General features: G+C 41.7%; 2 protein-coding genes across 8 annotated transcripts in view; both read right to left on the minus strand.

Moving 5' to 3' along the window:
• The window catches only part of LOC308219736 (cytochrome b5 reductase 4-like), a 48,242-nt gene extending 41,918 nt beyond the window's left edge, over positions 1-6,324 (minus strand). For 3 of the 7 annotated variants that reach the window (XM_080615121.1, XM_080615119.1, XM_080615118.1), the window contains exons 1-4: positions 6,200-6,299; positions 5,386-5,446; positions 4,802-4,955; positions 1,610-1,710 (exon numbers count right to left, since the gene is read on the minus strand). In XM_080615121.1, the coding sequence (XP_080471247.1) occupies positions 1,610-1,710; positions 4,802-4,955; positions 5,386-5,446; positions 6,200-6,267 (384 nt within the window). In that variant the 5' untranslated portion in view covers positions 6,268-6,299. Of the gene's footprint in view, positions 1-1,609; positions 1,711-4,801; positions 4,956-5,330; positions 5,447-6,199 lie in introns of those variants that run through there. The other 4 variants (XM_080615122.1, XM_080615120.1, XM_080615124.1 and 1 more) reach the window with 3 other exon arrangements.
• Positions 6,325-7,434: 1,110 nt separating this feature from the next.
• On the minus strand, positions 7,435-9,740 carry RIPPLY2 (ripply transcriptional repressor 2; the record flags this gene model as incomplete). The annotated part of the gene is made up of 3 exons (XM_080615912.1): positions 7,435-7,594; positions 9,351-9,415; positions 9,531-9,740. The coding sequence occupies 3 exons, from the start codon at positions 9,738-9,740 to the stop codon at positions 7,435-7,437; spliced, it is 435 nt and encodes a 144-aa protein (XP_080472038.1).
• Between the last annotated feature and the right edge of the window lie 11,755 nt (positions 9,741-21,495).

Below are 21,495 nucleotides of genomic sequence, written 5' to 3' on the forward strand. Positions count from 1 at the left end.
AAGTTGGTGTACTTCTGTTTGTTTCTGTCTTACTATCATTGCATTATTTGGAAATTACCTATTTCAGAAAGTCAAGTATAGTGAAGAAAAAGCAGTAGCTTTACAGACCAGAACTGAAGAACTTGCAGAGGAAATGGATGGCAGAAAAGACAATTCTGATAACGCATCCAGGACAACATCACAAGAAGAGAAAAGGAAACAAAGTGCTGCATGAAAAAATTGAATTGATCTAGAGATTTGATAAATAAAAACTTTAAACTGGACAAGCTAAGGAGATGAAATAAAAAAACCCCACAAGCTATAGTTTCCTTACATAGAGATAACAGAAAGAAATGAAGGACTTTGAATTACACTTAATTTTTCCAGAAATTTGAGAAACACTAGCAACCTACCAAACCCTTAAAAGCATCAGTATCCAACAGACACAGAAAAATGTGAACAAAAAATGTGCACAAAAAATGTGCACAGCATATTTTAAGGATCTGGAAAATGCTTTCCACTCCCATGACAAAAGGGGGGTGGGGGTGGGAGGGGAAGGGATAAAAAAAAAAAAAAAGTATCAAGTATGTATCTGAACTTAGTAACAACTTGATGGGCTTCCCCAAATGTACCTGACGCCAAGCATCCTGTTTGGGTGTACATCATCCAATGTCCCAGCTACAGAATTCCAGGCCACAACCTGATTCTAGATGAACTTTAAGGACAGAAACTCCAAATTTCTGGAAACCATAGAATTATGCCCAAATCCAACACTGCATTTGCGAAAGGATTAACCAAAGATAAACTTGAAGCTAAAACATCATCACACCTTTATTTACATTCATTGTTAAAAACATTTTGCAAATAAGGGCATAACATACTGTAATAAACCAATTGTAAAGAGCTAACAGATTTCCTGTTCAGAAACAGAAGAGGTTTATTTTCTGCTCTTTCCCAGTTTCTCAGACAAACCCTGTGAACCAAGGAGACTCAAAGAATCTGTTTCTAAAAAATACCAACTCAGTGAATCATCTTTTACAGCACTAAGTTTGCAAGCTATTTCTTACAGAAAACACACCCATTCTGCAGACCCTTTATTTTCCAAGTCTTTAAAAAATATTTAAAGAAATGAAGGAGCCCAACTGATACCTTATTATTTCTTCACTGTCAGCTAATAGCAGCCCCAGCATTTTTATTTAGTACTTCACTCCCTGATAATGCAGGGGGGAAATTAATGGGTAAAAGAATACTACAAGCATTTTTCAAAAAATTAAATTTCTGAGAAGAGAATGCCTCTCAAACAACAGCAATCAGTTGTTGTACTGACTTATTAAGAAAGTGGTATCTCAGTTTGTTGCTACTTCATTGTTATTTCTCCTAAAAAAATAATAAAATGGTCAAATTGAAGCAGCATTTCTACAACAAAGTGACATCTTGATTACTGTCTCCTGGTATGCTTCTTTCAGTACACAAGTGTCATTCTGAGCAATAACTCACTGCCTTTTCTTAGACCTGGAAAAGTACAAATCATCATTTCCACTGGAATGTCCTAAAAAATAATCAGAAAGCATGCATTTTCCTTTTCAAAATACCTTTCAATGAGCAAGTGTCATTCGCTGCCAGTTCTCACCTGGTCAAAGAGATCTGTACCATCAGTTCCTGCAGCTTTCATTAGTTCATCCTCACCACCGGGATGATATTCCATATATGGTGTGACATTATATACAAATCCTGAAGAAAATGAAATATAAAAACACGTAAGCAGCATTTCCACAAGCTCTATAACCACTCCTATCTCCAAAACCAATGAAAATTTAATGCATATTAAACAGTGTAATGGCAAATAGTAAACATAGCTGCAACAAATAGTACGACTTCATAAAACACAATGGTATAGAGAACAAGACAGATGTTCCTACGTGGAGATGTCAATCCTACAATGCCATGCCACTTTGTCCCAGTGAACATATGAAGAAACCTGCAGGGTTAAGGCTTCAACCTTGAAAGTGAACAAGGTATATGCTAGCTAGGGGGTAGCTAGGACCAGAGACTGATTTAAACAAAGACATAAAATTGAGCCTGTTAGTGCACAGAACTGTTTTCACTCTCCCTTCCAATTAAGTTACCCCTAAAGTGCTGTCATAGTTGTTTCTGTATACTCCACCATCTATGGAATAAAATTTCTACAGGAATGAACTGTCCCCCATAGGGCCAAACTGCTACCATCAGCAACAAAACTTCAATTCTTCAGATTCAGCAACATAAAAGAACTTAAGATAGTCTATGCATATTAAAGGCTTATAAGTCTGCTACCAAATTTGTCCCAGTAAAAGGGCTCAGCATTCTTTCTGCATGAGTACTAGTCTTAGGATAGCCAGGAAGACAAAACAATGCCTCTTCACAGGTCTGAAATCATGAAATCTAATTATTGTTGCTATGCAACCAGAGTAATTAGAGCCTAGAGAATGAAGCTATAACCAGATTTAACTGCAGACATGTTGGTGTTAACAGGACTATTGCAGGCCTACCTAGCAGAATATTTAAAGACATACACATTATCAAAACAGGAAGCTACCAGAAGTGGGACTGCGCCAGTGCTTTTGCAAGAAGCATTTAACACATTAAGAAGTGTACATTAATTACTTCGGAAGGAGAGGTAAGCATTCAGCACTGGGCCTGGGGAAGACATACTTGGGAGAATGCTAGTAGGTAAGAACAGCCATCCCAGACAACAAAGGAAAGATCTCTGCATGTTTTACTGAGCCGAATTTCTGATGGATGTGTTCACTACGCCATCTTGCGTGCAGCACTGATTACTGCACACACTAAAAAGTAACATTCTTTCGACATCCTGAATATTAGTCAGTTAATCAATTTACCATCAAGCTTGTACGTGCAAAAGAAATCTGGTTTATATATCCTTCACACTTTAACTGCCCTGACATCCCACTTACATATATAAATCTGTGTCCTATATGACAGCATTATTTGATGATCATCATACCCGGGTTCTGAGCAAAGTTAGCTCTTCTTTTACTTCACTCTCCTTTCATCAATTTCCATCCTAATAGATACACAGTCTAACTACCAATGCAATGACTTCATTTAGCTTTTCCACAATGGTGTTATATTGCTACCTGCCCATACATAGGGTCTACAGATAATCTACCAGGATTCTCAGTTATGCCGTTTTTTTTCATTAGTCTGTCAACAAACAAAAAGCAGAGATGGAAAAATTTAAAGACAGATACAAAAGCAGCCTGATGGAGTTCTTGTAAAACCAACCTCAGAGATGCAGTCAAGGGGAAATAAGAGATTAAAACCAAAGCAGAAAAGTTTTTAAGCAATGATTTCGTATTCAGTAGCAGATGTCCCTTTTTGCGTGAGAAAAATGAACAGACCTCCACAGTAAATACGCTCTCCTCTTTAACTATAGTTTTGCTAGCATGTGCAAGAGCACACAGAGCATTAACAATCCTATTATTTTGTTCAAAAGCCAGTACTGAGCGACATTTTACCCTTGCTCTCTTATACCTTTTAATGTCAAAAAAACCCCACTGTCACCCTCATAGAGATACTAAACTTCCCTTCGCTGGAGTTCAGAGATGACGTTACGACACATACCAACGCTGTTCCTTACCAGAGCAAAGTTACAATTAAATGAACCACTCCTCCTAGAGAAACGTCACATTAGCTACTCAAATGTTATTAATCTACCTTTGCTGAAGTGTCGTTATAACATATATAAGGTGATATTGATGTATTTTAGCCTCTAAACAAATTAACTGGAGAGGAAATATCTCATTCCTTTCTGTAAGACAGCTAGGAACTTCATTTTCAGAGCTGAAAATACTTACCTAGCTATAGCTATTGCTCCAAAGTTTTGAGCTGAAATTTCATAAAAATAGCAGCATAAATGGCTTATTTGCCACAGATGTTTGATTGCTAGATAGAGATTACGATTGTTCCATGTGACAACTGTCATTTGCCCAACTCAGTTTTATGGAGGTTTATACAGGCTTGCACACTTGTTTCCCAAAGACCATTCCACAGGTCTAAGTAATATTTTTGGTATTTTTATGTGTCTAGATGCTTTCAAGCAATCACTAAACCCAGTAAACTGTTAAGGATCATAAACTGATGAGTGTCAGCATTTTCAATGCCTTATTTTTGCTAAGCCCTTGTTATTTGAGGCATTACCTTATATCTTGCGTTTTATTATTTTCATATGCATATTTGGGGCCTATAAGGATGCTGGGGAGGGACTCTTCACTAGGGTCTGTAGTGACAGGACAAGGGGCAATGAGTTAAAACTTGAAACAGGGGAAGTTCAGGTTATATACAGGGAAGAAGTTCTTTACTGTAAGGGTGGGGAGGCACTGGAATGGGTTGCCCAAGGAAGCTGTGAATGCTCCATCCCTGGTGGCGTTCAAGGCCAGGTTGGACAGAGCCTTGGGTGACATGGTTTAGTGTGAGGTATCCCTGCCCATGGCAGGGGGGTTGGAACTTGATGATCTTAAGGTCCCTTCCAATCCTAACTATTCTGTGATTCTATGATTCTATATAAAAAACAAGTACAAAATATGCTCATTTGGAAGACTTCTTAAGAAAGGCTTGAAAGCAAGAAAATTTTTGGGACACAAAATCTCTAACTTGATTGAAGTTCTGTCCAATTATGCCAAGATTACACCCTGTCCAGACACAAAAGGTGCATAGTTTATTTTGAGGTGTGGCTTTTATTGTTTTTTGTTGCTCCTTCTTTTTTACGTACAGAAGAGAAAACATAGGCAAAAAACACAGAAGGAACAACACAGCAACAAACCTCTTATACATATCCAGCAGTCCTCTTTTTTGTTGTGCTTAGCAAGCTCATCTTCAGTCACTTCAATTAGTCTCCCTTTTAAACCAGTCATGTCTTTCCCACTTTTAGTTAGACGAATCCAATCCATAAGACTCCTTCCTGGCTTTAAAGGTACCTGAAAAATAACAAACATACAAACATTGTTAAACTCTAAAGGAAAAAAGAGCCATTCAAAACACTTTTCTAAACTCCCTAGGAGGACTCAAACAAAACAAGAAATAACACAACCTGTATTCTTCACTGATATTTGGGAGCCCTACTCAGCAGTAAGGGTGCTTAAGGAAGCATCCTATCTGGTAACCCAGGCAAGGGAACTATTGAACATGAACATTTAGAAGATTCTCCACAAAGCAAACTGCAGATATCAAGTCCTCCTGTGGTGGTAAAAAGCTTTTACCAGCATCATTTGAGATACAGCCTGGAAACCTATGAGCAACAAGGAAGAGAGATTTGAAAATATGGCCAAGTAGGACAAGGTAGGAAAGTTCACCTTCACAGCATTCATAAAGACTTTCTGCAAGCCCTATAGCAACTGGAAATCTCACCCAGAGAAAGGTGGGACCAAACTCTTCCAGCTTATCAGGGATGTAATAGCCATGGTGTGCCCTGAAAGACAGAGCAAGATCTTCAGTGTCTAGCACTTTCCTTTTCAATACCACCACAGACTGGGAACCCCTTTGATTCGAAATCTTAACAGCACAGAACAGGGTTAGAGAATCGTGGTCCCACGAAACTGCAGCAAAACCAGAACCAAGAAAACTAAAGAGCACATAGGCCCACATCACTTGATGGTACTTTAGTCTAAGTACGAGTTTGCTTTCCAAACCTCACATCTGCAGACACCAAGTGCCCCCAAAACCACCCCAACACGTCTTCAGAGTAAGCTGACAGTCTTCATCTCCGCACAGAAAGACCTGCAGACAGGCTGAGAAAGCAGAGCAGGAAGCGTTATCACCACCGCCCTCGAAAACGAGAAGTACGAAGCATTCTTCGGCGAAGCAGTCAAGCCCGGGGGCTCTGCCACAGCCGCTGTGTCCCCTCAGCAGCTGCTGTAAAATGAGACCTCTAGAGGGACGCGGCAGGCAGCCACCCCGCCCCAGCCGGAACCGGGAGCCGACCGGCAAACCCCAGCAGCTCCGCCGAGAGGGAAGCTCAGCCGAAGCAGCCGACAGAAACGCAGCGGGCAAAACAACTGGCCTCACCGGGCCCTCCATCCCCCACCACAAGCGGCGGTCACCGGCAGCCCCGCGGCCGGGGCATAAGCAGCGCCACAGGGCTCTGCGCCGCAGTGCCGAGGAAGGCCCCAGCACCGGCTGCGATTGACTCCTAGCCCCGCGACGGCGGCCGAACTGCACCTACCTTACCACGGCCTCCTGCTGCCGCCCGCTGCTGGGAGCCGGGCGCAGGGAAACCCTGCGGCGGCACATTCAACATACTGCCTGCCGAGCCGCGGCCTGCGCCCCAGAGGGCAGGGGGCCGGGCGGAGCGCTCCAGCGCAGGGCGCAGGCGCGGGGCGGGCGGAGCCCGGGCCTGGGCGGGGTTGAGGCGCGGTAGCGGCCTTGGGAGGGAAAGCGTCTGGCGCCGCCCGGTCTCTGAGCTGCTCGGACGAAGCCTGGGATTGAGCATTTCCCGGTGCCATGGCGGGGCCTGGGGGATACCACCGCAGGACGGGGCGGTGGCGGGTTCCGTCAGGACAGCGCGGGCGGGTGTGAGGAGAGAGAGTCTGCGTACCGCGAGTGCCTCCTTGTCTGCCCTGGGGAGTTAGTCGTGCGTCGCACTCAAGTCAGTTTAATGTTCAGGTCCCCTAGATATGACGGGGCAAGCTTTGCAGGGATGCTGCTGGCACGCCGAGCCAGCCCTGCCTGCAGCAACACGCACACGAGCAGCTTCAAATACATGCACTGGAGCAGAAGTTTTGGCTTTTTTGTTCCATTAGGGGCTTTGCGTCAGTTATCAAAGCCAAACTCAATCAAAACAACTCATACTAGACGTTCTCATTTCTTGGTGTCTGCTTTACAGACTAAAGTGGAGATCAATACAGTTTCATACTGTATTTCCATATAACAATACAGCTCATGTACATGAGAGCTCTATTGTTATTAAAGAAGGGGATTGCCTTAAAAGCAAAAAGCTAGAGTAGCAGTTGCACCCTTCTCTCCAACTGGGAGATAATTCTCTTTTCCATGTTTGAAACTCCATTGTTACAGCATGATTAAGAACACTTAACCCAATGATTCCTTGACATGCTTCCACATGGAGCCTACTAAATCACAATGAAAATGCCTTCATTGTGTCCTCAAACTTCGAGGAAGTCACATAACCTTTGAGCCCTTTAAAGCACAGCTTCCATTCTTTGCTTCTAAAATTGATGTCTACAAAATATAGGACCTCAGATAAAAATACTAATCAATACCTTCCCTGCCTAAAACACAACAGGAACAGAAAAAAAGAAAAAGGCTCAGATAAAATTGCAAGACATTTCCGTTTTATTAAGAATAACTTACATACAAATAAATTATCTTTAAAAATACTATAATACATTTTTATATTAGGTTTAAATTAAGTCTTAGAAGTTGTGTTGGCCTTTCCTGCAGTCAGCAATCTGATGCTGTTCTTGAATCTTGCTCCAGTTCGTCATCCTCGCTATCCGAGTCTTCATAAAATGAAATTGTAGCTTGAACTGGAAAGTTTTTCAGAAGTGCTTCAGCTTCCTGATATAAGTAATCATAGCACCTTGATTTGGGCCAAAATAGTCTGAAACAAGTATACAGTACATTTGCTTATTGTTATTTCATATTCTGCTTGGAGGCTGACAGACAACAAAGTGTTAAGCATCCTACAGAGTTTTTCCTTCACATGCTAAACTGCTTTCTACATTTAAATGGAAAAGAAATTCCCCAGATTCTGTATTTTTGTCTGAAGAGATAAAGATGCACTTAAAGTGCTGTTTCCACAGCAAAACTGCTGTAAACCCCAAGATCCACTGCATCTGAAACTTCCCACTCCAGTGCCTCATTAACAGTACCTACCTGGGGATCTGATCCAAGCAGTACTGCCCTCACTGGAACTATTCCTAGGGAATATAACAGGTGTCAAATGAGACCCCCAATATATTTGGATTAAATTAGGAGCTTTGTTACTGAAGGTCCCCAACCCAGGTGTTTACAATGGTGTGAGACAAATCTCAAAGTGAAAGGAATGATAAAGGTATACGGGGATCAGACCTTGGCATTTCACCCCTGTCTTTCCAGGAAGAGTCATTCTGTGATCTAACAAATTCCTCATGGAAGATGTCCTCTGGGTGTAGATTTTTTTAATACAGTCTGTGTTGTATCCAGAAATTAACATAAAATTTGCTGATAATACCATGATTAGCAAGGGCTATCAGCTAGTGTTCTAATATATTGCAATTAATATAATCCACAGTTCCATTTTCTTTTCAACTAGCATTGCTAATTTGATGCTCTTTTGCTTACATTTTGGAAATAGCTGGAAGAAACAGACAAGTCCCAAGATTTAAGAGACCCGCACATGGCTACATAATAAAATGCTGACTACAGATTGTTTATAATACAATGTTTACATTAAGAAACAGAACTAGATAGTTTTCTAGCAATTACAAAAAGTGCTGTCTAGGCTACTGTTTAACAGAACGCTGTTTCCTTTGAGGCACAAAGTAACCGACACTCGTTTTATATAGCATGTCTCCACTCCCTGTGTTCCCTTCAGCATTCGCTCATTCCCAAGCCCCAGAGCAGTCACAGTGAAGTCAAGGTCTGTGCATCAGTATTTTAAGGATCAGAGCCTGTATTTGGGAGAAAGTTGCATCTTGTCTGGAATAAATATTTGTGCAATTACTTTCAGCACCTTGCAACACCTACTGGTGCTTCTGAATACAGGCTCTCCTGCAGATTCAACTGTAGCTTTATTTCCTTTTCAGAACTGACAGCTCAGATATTACCATTACCTTCCTCATTAAAGCAGTAATTACATGAATACCTTGTCAGTGCTGGTTTAGTCAGTCCATATCCTATCAGCCTGCCACTCTTTCCCATACCTGCACCTGCTTCCTTGCACCGGGAGGTTTGCACAGCAAACTACCCCCCCTCGGTTTTTCAGCTCTGAGCACAGGAATGAGTAGCAAGGTGCTTCAGCCAAGTCTGCCATCACACATTAAAACAAATCCTAAAACCAACCACATAACTGTGCAACATGTCTAAGTCATGCCACAGCAGGATGCCGACATCTTATCTTAAATTGCTAGTAAACCCACAAGCGCTGACAGTGATTCACCCAAAGGCCTGTCAGTTCATAAGCACTTGTATGGCTAAATCACTCCGAATCTCTACATAAATGCATGAGTGGGAACAAAAGGGGCGGGGGAGCTGGTCGGTCAGCCCAGTACCACACTCCCGATTAAGGGACTCTTCCCTTCTTCCCTGCCGCTCCGTACCGCGAAGCCCCGGTGCTGCTTCCCAGAAACCCGCGGCAGGCCAGGACAGCCACTTACCTGACGGGGTGCGTGTATTGCGCCAGCTTTCGGGAGGCTTCCGCCAGCCCGCAGGGGCGGTGTGGCTGCGGGGGAGAGAACAGTAATCACAACCGGCACATCACGGTACCAGCCCTCGGGGAGGTGCTGCCAGAACTCCGTAAATGCTTCTACCGGACCCACCCTGCGTTCCCCACTCACGACGACGGAACCAATGTCGGTACCGCTCCGCTTTACCGCCTCGCCCGGCGCAGCCACCCATGGCCTCCAGAAAGGCGCAGAGCTACGGGACAAGGGTAGGACCGTTAGGGCTGATCTAGTCCGCACCCCGCACCGGGCCGAGGCTGCAAGAGGCGAGCATCCGTGCGGGGACAGCGCCGCTGGGGATGAGCAGACACAGGCGCACCCCATCCTGCCGGTAGCGTCCATCCTCTGCTCACGCACGACTGCTCGCCTGGCCCTGTTCAGTCCGGGCCTGGAGGGTTTTATAGCCGGCGGCGGAGCCCACCTCCCCCAGCTCATTTGCCAGCGCCATCCATAAAAAGGCTCTGCGCGAAGGCGCCGCTGTGTAAACACGGGGCGCAGGCACGTGCACGCTCCAAATGGCCCTGGGGGGAGCGTAGGGAGGGGGGTTTCGCAAGTCGGTGTTAATCGCACTTGAGCAGACACATGGCTGATGCTCGCGGGAGTGGCGAGCCCCTGTGGGAACGGAGCGGGAGGTGAGCAGCACCGGCGACGGGCCCAGGCCGCTCTCCCGCCCCGTTGTCGGGTGTCAAGCAGCCGCTAGCACTGCCTTTTGTCGTTAAAACCGTGTTTATTTACCTCCCCGAGCGGCGAAGCAAGGCTTGTGGGGAGGAAGAGAGGGAGTGAGGGAGCAATGGAGAACCAGCGGCTCCACGCCTCCGAGCACCGCGGCCCGCGCGAGTAGCACCGGTACCGCCGCTGCTCCTCGCGTCCGAGCAGGCAGGAGCCGTGGGAACGGGAGCGGTTCCCGAGGCGCCCAAGCGGGGTCCGCGGGCACGGGCAGAAGAGTCTCACCCTGGAGGATGGAGGAAATGATGCTTAACACCGCGTCACCCCCCAGTGATAACATTGCTTTCTTAGTGTGCGCCCACGTACACTGGGTTGGGTTTGGTGTTTGGTTTTTGTGTTTTGTATGTTGTATTTTGACCAAGGAAACCTGCTGTTTATTATTCTTCTTCATGTAGTCCCGCTCTTTCATTCGCTGCCAGCATGAGATGCTGCTGCTACATGCACGAGATTTCAAGCCAAACTTGTACCGTTTCCATGTTACCTGGTGCCAACAGAGTTTCTTCTTATGTCTGCTTTCATTTTTCTTATCCTCCCTCCCTCCCCTTTTCTTTCCGAAGTTGCAATCACTGATGCATGGGAGGAGGATGGAAACAACAGAGTGATCGTATATAAGAGCTAGAGTACCAGTAGTAATACCAGCCCTGGGGAAGCTATAGAGGGCCTCTGGGCTGGAGGTGCCCTAGATGCTGGAGGAGGGCTTCAAACCCAGGTAATTTACTAGTATTTCTTAGGTATCACAATGACTGAGGCACTCTGGTCTCTGCAATAATATTTTGCTTTTATGAGTGTGGCCATAAGGAGTGTGCCTACCTTAGCACTGCCCAAAAATAGCTGCAAAGAGGAAATTACTTGTACCTTCTCCACAATATCTTTAGCACATTTCACTGAATGGTATCATACATACTAGAAGCTGGGTAGAAAATTTAATCAGATGAATATTTTCAGATCTTTAAGTCAAACCCAGGTGTAGACTGCATCACCTCTCTGAAGAAAAGCAACCTCTTCCTTTGAAAGAGAAATAGATGGAAGAACGCATGCATTTAAGCTTGCACATGCTGTGATACATTCCAACTTCAGCAGTGGATGTATTCTGTTATTGCAGAGATTTTGCCATTTGACCAATTGGAAAAATTGATAATTATGACTTCACAAGTTAGTAAAGGGAAAAGTATTACACTGTGAAAAACCTGGTTTAGTAGGACATTAGGGTTGAGCCAAATGTTCGTAAGAATAAGATTTCCAGAGTACTTTTGCTGCACTGTGGTGTTTGTAGTTGTTTGCATTTTTCCCCCGCCTCTTTTTCACTGTGGTCTTGAGTCAGATTAATTAAAATCTGAGTGAACAAAAGGCCAAAACTCCCAGTAAATACTCATCTTACAGTCGGAAAATAGACAAAAGGGCAAAGTAATTTGTACAATAAGCTGAGTTTGATCATAAGCAAAATTGTATCTATTTTTCCTCTGTTTCCAAATGACTACTTGTGAAACCTTGTCCGATGAGGTAAAGTGCAAAACAGATGTTTAAAAGCTGTCTGATGGTAGATTCTTCTTTTGCCTAAATGAAGTGAGAGCAATAATTTTTGTAGTTGGTATTTCTGTTTTGAGAAATATAACACAGGCTGTGTAAGACAAAAAAAAAAAAAAAATAGAGGCCAGGGTGATTTTCTAAAGAAGAAAAGCAGAAACAGCATTCATCACGAAGGACTAAGAGAACACAACATCAGCTTTATCTGTCTGAAAAGTAAAAAATTTAGTGTCAGCATCTACAGTAAAAGCAAAAAACCCAGGGGTGATTTTGGCCAATTATCTTAATTATCTCAAGATTCTTTTTAATACCTGCCTGAATGAGAAAATGTCCTAGCGAGAAAGTGTGATTTGCCCATTAGAGAGCAAACTGAAACAGAAGTGTTGAAAGGATAAGGAGAAAATAATGACTAACAGCTGTTGTTCCGCTGCATATTTTCACACTATATGACTCTTCTTGGCTTTATAGTTTAGTAATTCAGTCTTATTTACTGAGAAAAATACAATGTCTGTCTTTGCATAATAATTTCTTATTACTGACATCACTAAAAAAAAACAACCAAACAAAAAAAAATGCACCAAAAAATCCCCACCCAAACAAAAAGCCTCTAACATTTTGTTCTCTTCCCATTGACCTTGAAATATAGGCTAGAAATTGTTAAACCAAGGCTAGAAAATTCTTTGCAATAGTTGTCTTTTCTTTTTTGGTTTGCACACAGAGCAAAACTAACAGTACATTGGTAAGTTACTAACCCAGCCATGCTAAAACGTCTGTGTGCAGGAGATGTATACAGCCACTGAGCAAGTAGTTGGTCAAGTGGGAGGGATGGAACACACTTAAAATGGGTTTTTTGCATATAGTAGTGGAAGTCATCGTTCTGAATTCAACATGAAGTCTGGTAGAGGCAGTCCCCTCATACATTCTTGAATCATCTAATTAAAATTGTATTCTCCTTTCTGTACCTTTTGTTTTCTCAGAATGTGTACAATGCAGTATTTATTCAGAATGAAAGTAATTCACTTGGTTTGGTTTAAATTGGTTAAAAGTGCTTTTGTGGCTTTCTGCAGTATGACATCTTGAAATGTAATGCACTGTTAATAGGATATACAGAAGAGAAAACACAGGTCTGTGCAGATTTGAGCGTGCTACTATAAACAAAGAAGGTGTTCACAAATGGCTTAGAGCTAAATTTGACAAGACAGTGCTAATTACACTTGGACATGGGAATATCTGGACAGAGGATGCTCAGCTGGCTTCATATTATCCTCTACAGAGTCAGTGATGGCTTTCACTTATTAGTAAAACAGGGACATTGCATGAAAAGTATTGCATGAGTATATGTAGTATGTACGGAGAGAATTGGCTAGATCTTGCTAAGCCTTTGTTCTAGTGAGAAAGGTGAGGTCAAACATGGAACTGCTCCTCTACTTACTGAGACTGGGTTCAGTTTCTTCACTCATTAACAGTCAAAATTTGATCTTGAGGATTTTATAGCCTAACTTCATCTTGATGCTTCCAATTCTAACAACACTTTAGGACTGGGTTTTGGAAATTGTGTGCCTGATATTTGCATACAGATACTGACTGTACACACATAATTTATTTACATTTTTGGTCTATTATCTCATAAGTGGTTTCTTTTCCATTAAATGCAAATTTTCATAAGAAATAAATATGCACAACTTTACAGCTTTGGGAGATGTTAATCTGTGCGTAATTGTTATTACTGGAAATTTTGCAGTAGTGTCTTATGAGATATCAAGCATTTTTTAGTTGTGATATGATATATGGGACATTTTCTGCTATAATTTGCAGGTGAAGCATCAGTTTTTAGAGAACAAAGAACAGCACAGATGTTTTTACCAGCCTCTGTCCTCACCATTATTTGGTTTTGATACAGTATTTCCTATATCACTAATATACCTGAAAGCGGGCTTGGTTCAACACTTCTACAAAATGATTTTTTTTATCAGTAAATGAGATCCAAACTAGGTCCTGAGAAATAAAATAAATACAATGAAGTTTTCTTAGGGGAAAAAATAAATGGAACAGTACTTAATCAGCAGATCAGTCTGTTCACATTACCAATGGCTGTAGAACTATTCCTTGGCTAATAAAGACCCTGTTTGTCCTATTGATGTTGTGTATTTTTTATTTTTATTTTTTTTGCATCCTACTTACATACAAAAATGCAGCATATACCCAAACAGTGTAGTTACACTGAAGCCCAAGTGCCTGGTGATTGCTATGGAGAGTTATGTTTGGAGGCCTGAAGATGGAATGCTCTTTTGTCAAGACATCCATCCTACTTCTCTCCATCTCTCTGGATTTTGACTAGGCTGTAGCAGTATTAAAAACCATAATTCTTTCATTTTATGGAGGAAATTATTCTTCCCCTTCCACTGTTCAATTGGGTTGCAGGAACTCTGGAATTAAAATTTTTTTCTAAGGAGGGATGCATTTCGAGGAAAGAACCCTTTTTGTGCTATTTGGAACCTAGTTCCTGGTGACTTAGGGTTAGAGCATTTAACAGCATCTAGCCTCACTTGAAGGGGCACAGCTCTACAGTTCATTCTGTCAACGAGACTGAAAACCTTCAGCTTTCCCAGACTTATCCCAGCCCTGATGCTGTTATGAACTTTGTGGTCACATGCATGTTCGGGTGATCACTGGTATCTGCTGGGAATAAGCAATCCATGTGTGTTTGTGTGTGTGGCACACGCACACCTACTTGAGGCCCCTGCATGTACATGTGGCAAGGTGTGACTCCACACAGCAGGTTGGGCTTCCTCATTTCCCTCCCCCATTGCACTCCGCTCCCAGGCCCAGGCTGGCAAATGGTGACAGATAGCGTATCCACATGGGAAAGTGACACATTAAGGGACTGAGAATGTGTAATCGGATCAGCCGCCAGTTACAGGGATCTTTTAAAAAAATAGGAATCTCACTTGCTGTTATGAGCACTTTAAATTCCATACATATAAGAAACAGAGACATTGGTGCTGAACACCAATCTTGTAACTTCTTTTAATAGAATGGGAGTCAGTGAAACACTGATACACCATTAATGCTGGGGCTCAGCAAAAGTGTCTGGCTGGCTCAGTATAATGCAGCATAATGTCACAGTGCTTGCTGCCATTGGAGAGCAAGGTGCTGCACTGGCAGCAGATGGCACTGGCAGGATTTGCCCTCTCAACCTCCAAAAATAAGCCAAATGAGGCAAACTCACTCTAGTCCAACAGCTATTGACAGAAGAGATAAAGAAAATAGATAATCATTGGAATGTCCTGATCTGACTCCTCTGGTAATACGGTCCCTCGCAGTGTCATCTCTCCTCTCACAATGTTCCATTCAATTAAGTGTTTCTTCAGATTTATTCCTTTCCTGGCTAAAAGAATAGCCATGGAAGCAAAATGGTTGTTTTTCAGTTTCCCTTGTATCTCCAAGACATCAGCACAGCATCAACTCTCAAAAAGGATACATGCCAGTAACTGGTGATGGAGAGCATTTAACCTCTGGCAGGAGAGGATGAATTGCTAGGCACAGTGATGTGTGAGCCCTACCTCTGACAAATAAGCACCTGAGAAAGGCAGCGTGAGTCCTAAATATAGCAGTGCCAGCCTGAGGAGTACACACAGTGTCTTGTACCGCACTGCAGGGATGTCAGAGCTCTTACATAGGCACCCAGAGATAAGCGCTGACAGAGACCCCCAAGCCCTGCAGTTCCTCCCTGGCTTCTGGTGACTGATGTTATGAGGCTGTAAATTCCATCATGGCCCAATTTCAGTAATTCTCCATTGCATGCTCATATTCCAATGATCCTTAATAATAGCATTGAACACAAGGAATAGGGATCTGTTTGTAGTCTGACTGTCTTAATGAAGATGCAGATAAATAGCAGAGATACCAAAGGTAAATATTGGTGTCATTTATTTTTAAAGCCGCCTGTCAGTACCCTTAAAAATTATAACTTCTGTTGCTTACAACTTTCCAAATTTTATTTAGGCTGTATTTTCCCATGGGAGGTTTATTCAGGCTTAGTTTGAGGGTAAACTGTAGTCAAAATAAGACAGCTCAAATCACTGAGCTTTTTCCAAGAATGACTGAGAAATGATAGAAACATCATCTTTCAATATAAAAAACTTCTAGTGCCTTTTGCAGGGGGAGGAGTTTAAGAAGTACAGGACCAGTACCTGGTTTTGGACTTTGAAGTTTGCCATAACACCAGGTATTTACCTCATGGTTGGTTGGTTGGTTGTTTTGTTGTCTTTTTTTTTTTTCTCTGAAAACCTAGTCAAATTCATCCAATTTCCAGGTATACAAAAGTGACAGTTTGAGTCACTTCCTAAAACAACTCTGAAGAATTTACTTACTAAATCCTTTGAAGAATTAAATCTACCTAGGGCTCATTTCATCCAGAACGGAACAGACCTCTCCCTAAGCTTTGTGTTGCTGGAGGTTGGAGCAGATCTTGAAGCGAATTATCCAGAATGGGAGACCCATGTGTGCTGAGACCAGGGCGTAACTGGACGACGGCTTGGGCCCATGAGGGACATCACATCTGGCTGACCAAAGAGGTTGGGGTGAGATCCTGGGGGAGCTGGCTCCAGGACATGTGGGAAAGGGTAGCTTGAAGAGGTGGGAAAAACTATATTTGAGCAAGGAGACTGGATCCACGTCCCCAGTGAGCAGTGGATGTCAGGAGAAGGGAAAGGATAGGGCAAGTCATTGAAGAGCAAGGCTGTAGAAGGAAAGCAACAATGGCTGGAACAGGAGCTGGCAAAAGAAAGCATTGAGCATGGGAAGAAAAATTTGGACTGGAAAAGAGTAACATGGTAATGTTGGACAGGAATAGATTGTGTATGAAGGGTGAGGGAAGGGAGGAGAAACTGGGAGAGAGAAATTGCACTAATAAGGTAAGAAGACCCAAGAAGGTTTTAATAGGGTAAATAGGTGTGAATGACTGAGCACAGGAAGAGCTCTAAGTGCCTACAAATGGGGAAAAGGCTGAGAAAACAGTCAAAAGGCATGGAACAAGGTTTTCCTGGTAAAGGACATTGGAATTGGATGTCTTGGGCCCAGAGGTAGTCTGGAGAGAGGTCTGGAGCATAGAATCTGGGATTGGTTAAGAAGTGAGATGAAGAGCCAAAATTGGGAAGAGACGTGACTAAAATACTAATACATTTGAGGGGAAGGGAGAGAGGAATCAAGTTTATGAAAAGAACTATCAGAGTGTTCAGGCTCTACAGAGAACAAATGATACATTGAATAGCAATTCAGTACATTGTGATCACCTTTTCTGAGTACTGAGAGAAGGAAGGGACTTGAGAAAAACAGAGCATGCAGATGCCTTTGACTGCCATAATACGTATGTGCACCCAAACTGAATTTAAATTGTATAGACAACTATTATTCTGGCATTTTTCTAACTTTCTGGTGCTTGCTATAGCAGTCTCAGTAATGTTGTTTTCACACACGATTCTCTGGGAGTGTGAGACAGATGTGTCTCTCATTTATTCCATCTGGAGATTTTGCCCAGGATCCTCCCCTTTTGATTCCCCTCAAAAGCTTATGTGCATGTCTTTATATGCCCCAATTTAATATTCAAGATATAAGGGTATTAACTATAAAACATATCTGAATATTCGGTATATTTTATATCAGGTGATAAATTATGAGGTACAATGTTTGGTTTTGATATGAGTATATATACTCAGATTACTACAGGGAAAATTTTCAAAGTAGACGGTAACAAATTTTTCTATAATAGGCATAAATATGTCACTTTTAAAGAATCTTTTAAAGCTGCACCCTAATATTTTTAGCAGCTTCCTCTGCTCAACATCTTATTGATTTCTTTCCTCTTTGACCTGCAGCCAGTCTCATTATCACACATTGCATTCTTGTACACCCTGGCATTCACAATATGAAATACAGAATAGCAAATCAGTGAGATATCACATTATTGAAAATTTTCTTCTCTCATCTTTTAAATTTAGTCCTGACAGATTTTTTTCATTAGTACGCTTTCGGAGTCCCACAGATCCCACTTTCCAAGTTACTGATGTGGCTTTACTATGTGGAACAGAAGTCTCTGAATAATTAGCATTTTGTTAGTCAGCCAAGTATCTCTCTGGCCTCCAGGCATTACTGCAGCATAAATATAAAAAGTCTGGGTTGTTTTTTTTTTTCCAATACATTTACCTCCTGTCTTCTTAAACTGGTTATTTCTCCAAAACAGCAGTTCATATCGTATCTTTTTTTGTTGCTGTTATTGAAGAACTTTATGGCTATTCTAGACATTATAAATTCTTGCTATTTGGTTTTTCTTATGTTCACAGAACATATATCTAGATCATCTACATCTATATCTGTGCTGTGAAACTATATTATATATAAAATGTATAGAAGAATATATATATTCTTACAATCCAAGAATATAAATATGTTACATATATATAGATGCCATGGATATATATGTTATGTTTATATATATATGGAATACATATTAAATTAACTTTTACCTGAATATATATGACCTAGTTGGAAACTGACACATAAAAAATCTAAACCTTGTCAGATATCTTTTCCTAAGTACATAAGCTTTGACAAATATATGTATTCTAAAATGGTGCTGCTATTAAAAAGAAATAATTTAAAATGCAAAGAATGTGTGGAGTGTTTTTGAACTGAAATGCAGAACTCATCGTTGAAATTATTATCCTGAGTATTCATTATCTCAGCACTGCAAGAGATCACTCGTATTGTTTGTGACATTAGCATTTGGCAAGTATTTCAAAATAAAATATTGTTGGACATGTGCACGAAGTAGCTTTTTGTCTGAAATAAATATTTAAATACATTGAAAGACATATATTTGATGTTGGTTTTATTTATTTACTGACATACTTAAAGAGGATTCAGAAGACATGAATAGGGAGTTCTGGGCGTAATTTGTACAAACGTTAAGTGAACGCTCTGTTAAAGCAACATACATATTCCTAAGCATCTTGTTGAAACAAAGACTTTTTCTTTGAATTTGGACCTATATTAGTAATGGATGAAAACCAGGTCTATGTGGAAACTGCAGAACAAGTAAGGGCTTCATTTCCTTGTGCATTTTTTGCTTTTATCAGAAAAACCCTCTCATATTGACTGGTAGCACACTGGCAATCCAGTAGGGATTCAATGACCTCAAAAGGAAATGCAGTGGGAGTCCTGGCTACCACTAAAACCTGCAGCAGCTTTACTTTGAAATGCAAAGGAGTCATTCAGTTCCCAGCTGATGCCACCATGTCAATGAACATGTTCCCATTGGAGAGAGGGAAAGAAAGTATGTCTTGACACTACCTGTGCCTGCTCAACCAAAGAGAAAAGAGTAGCTTCTTAGAATTCATCCTTTCTTTTCAGTTCTTCAAAGAACTGTAGAGCTGAGATGCCCTTCAAAAGATTGCTTACGTCCATGCACAAGGAAACAGTGGAAGAGCTGTACTTGTTTTTCTCCACACTGAGAACAAGGAAAAAATGGTTTGAAGAAAAACTGATGGAGCTTTTGTAAAAAGATTACTATTTTTTTTCCCTTTCCTGCTGCAGCCTCTGTTCTCTCTCATCGCTCTCTTTCCATGGCAGGAGAGCAGGTGCAAGGCAGACGCTTTGGCAGATAAAGATGTTCTAGTACTATAATTATAATCAACATTTCTGTGTAAAATACCCAAGGGTTTTTGCATGCACAACACATACGAGAAGTTCCACATGGAGTTTTCAGTTCCTTGCTCTCACTCATCATACCATAAATGCTAGTAGCTTTAATCTTCTGGAAAATTCCAGACTATTTTTTGAGGGGTGGGAGGTAATATCCCTGGGAGGTTCTGGCTTGACAAGGCTTAATCATTGCTTGTATCCAAAATGCCTCTGGAGTAGTGGAGTGAGAGAGGAAGCATTGGGAATACTCTGCAAAGGCTTAGATTTATGAATGGCCTCTGTCTCCCCAGAACACTCTTTAGGTTTCTATGTAACGCTGATGGTGGCAGAAAGAGCAGAGGCATACATGGTACAAGGTTTTGTTATGTTCGTAGGCTTTACATGGACATGGGATTCCTTATCACAGGCTAAGCAGCAGGACATCTGGATGGATCTCAAGGACAGAAAGCAGTGGCAGCATAAGCTTTCTGGCAGCACTTGGGGAGCTGTCCTCTTCTGTGCTGTGTGTGCAAACCACAGTGACAGTTGGGGTAATGGCTTCCTGAGGCAGACACAAGAAATTAGCTCAGCTTAATAGCACACCTCGGTGAGCACTGGAATTGAGGAGATAATTTTCAACAAATCATTTACTTCAAAACGTTCATCTTTGTGTGTGTGTATGTTTGTGTTTTTTTCTATTCTTTTATAACTGTGAACAGGCTGAGAAATGCTTGTATTTTGTTTGTTTATTTAAAACCATGCATCTCTATTTTTAATAAATTATGCACAAACTGCTTTTGCAGCTCCCCCTAACCAAACTGAGCTGTGTCGTGGCAGTCTGTCAGCAAGATAGACAAACTCACCACATGTCTCTGCTCTCCTGTTGATTTGAACTGCGATGATTAAGTTTCCCCTGGCATTACATACATTCGTATTTTTCAGTTAAGATTTCTCTTCCCTGAGCATCTCTAGTATTATCTTTAAGAGTGTTTGTTTCCATAAACCAGCACTCCAGTAAACAGAATAAAGGCAAACAAAAAATGTTTGAAACCCCCAGCTTTCAATGTGCAGTGGAAGGAATCTGCTAGTGCTCAGGATTCAAAAAGCCCATAGAAGCATTTCTAAGTGGAGGATTGAGGACAAGATGACAGGTGCAGGAGAAGGAACAGTAATAAAACCCCAGGTGTCTTGTACTCAGGGGTCAGACTGGCCTATCCAGAGGACAGCCCAATGCATCCCAAGGTAGGGTGCCAAAGAGGTGGAACCAGCCCCACTCTGCAAGTCCCCATCCCTCTCTGCTGATGTCAAGCTCCAACAAAAGGGAAGTTAAGCACGATAAATCCACCTGATAATCAAGGTTGTGCTGCTAGTGACTTGACTGGTTGGTGACAACAGCTGCAAAACACCCTCAGATTAAAGGCTGCAAAAGGTCAGGTAGGTGCAGTGGGAGACTTCAGATGCCTGAAGGGGGATTAGGAAAAGTTCAGAGCATGGCATTATTCAGAGATGGGAGTTTTAGACAATTTTACTTCTTGTCCCAGCCAGTCAGATGATCCACAAGAGGAGAAGCCACTCTAGATTTAATTCTGAGCAGTCTGCAGCAGCTATTTCTACATACTGCTGTGGAGCAATAACTGTAGCAGTGAGTCCGAGGTATTCAAATCCAGTATACCTGCAAAAATGGAAAAGGCATCAACATCCCAAGTTCAAAGAAGGGAGTTACTTATGAATGATGCAGCTAATCAAAAGTACATTACATGAATGAAATAAAGGCAAATGTTTTCTATGTGAGGGAGTAAGCAATGCTTGTAAAGGCTGTCACACCTCACCAATGTACTCGTCATTATTTAAGGTATCAACAACTTATTAAGTGCAGATACCAAAATGACACAAAACCCATGATTATACCACCTTGTGAGCCATTCGTGAAACCGTATCTTGCATATTGTGTGGACTTTTGCTCCATTGATACAGTATAACTAGAAAAAGTAGAGAAAGGCAGCAACTAGGAACAGAGTTTGGAAACAGCATCTAGGCAGGGGGAGGAAAAATTATAGGATTCTTCATCTTAGAAAAAAGCTGACAAAGAATTTAATTGAATATCTATAAATCATTAACAATATAGAGAAACAGCTACTTCTCACGACAT

The sequence above is a fragment of the Psittacula echo genome (genome assembly GCF_963264785.1).
Source record: "Psittacula echo genome assembly, chromosome: 4".
In the NCBI taxonomy this organism is placed as follows: Eukaryota; Metazoa; Chordata; class Aves; order Psittaciformes; family Psittacidae; genus Psittacula; species Psittacula echo.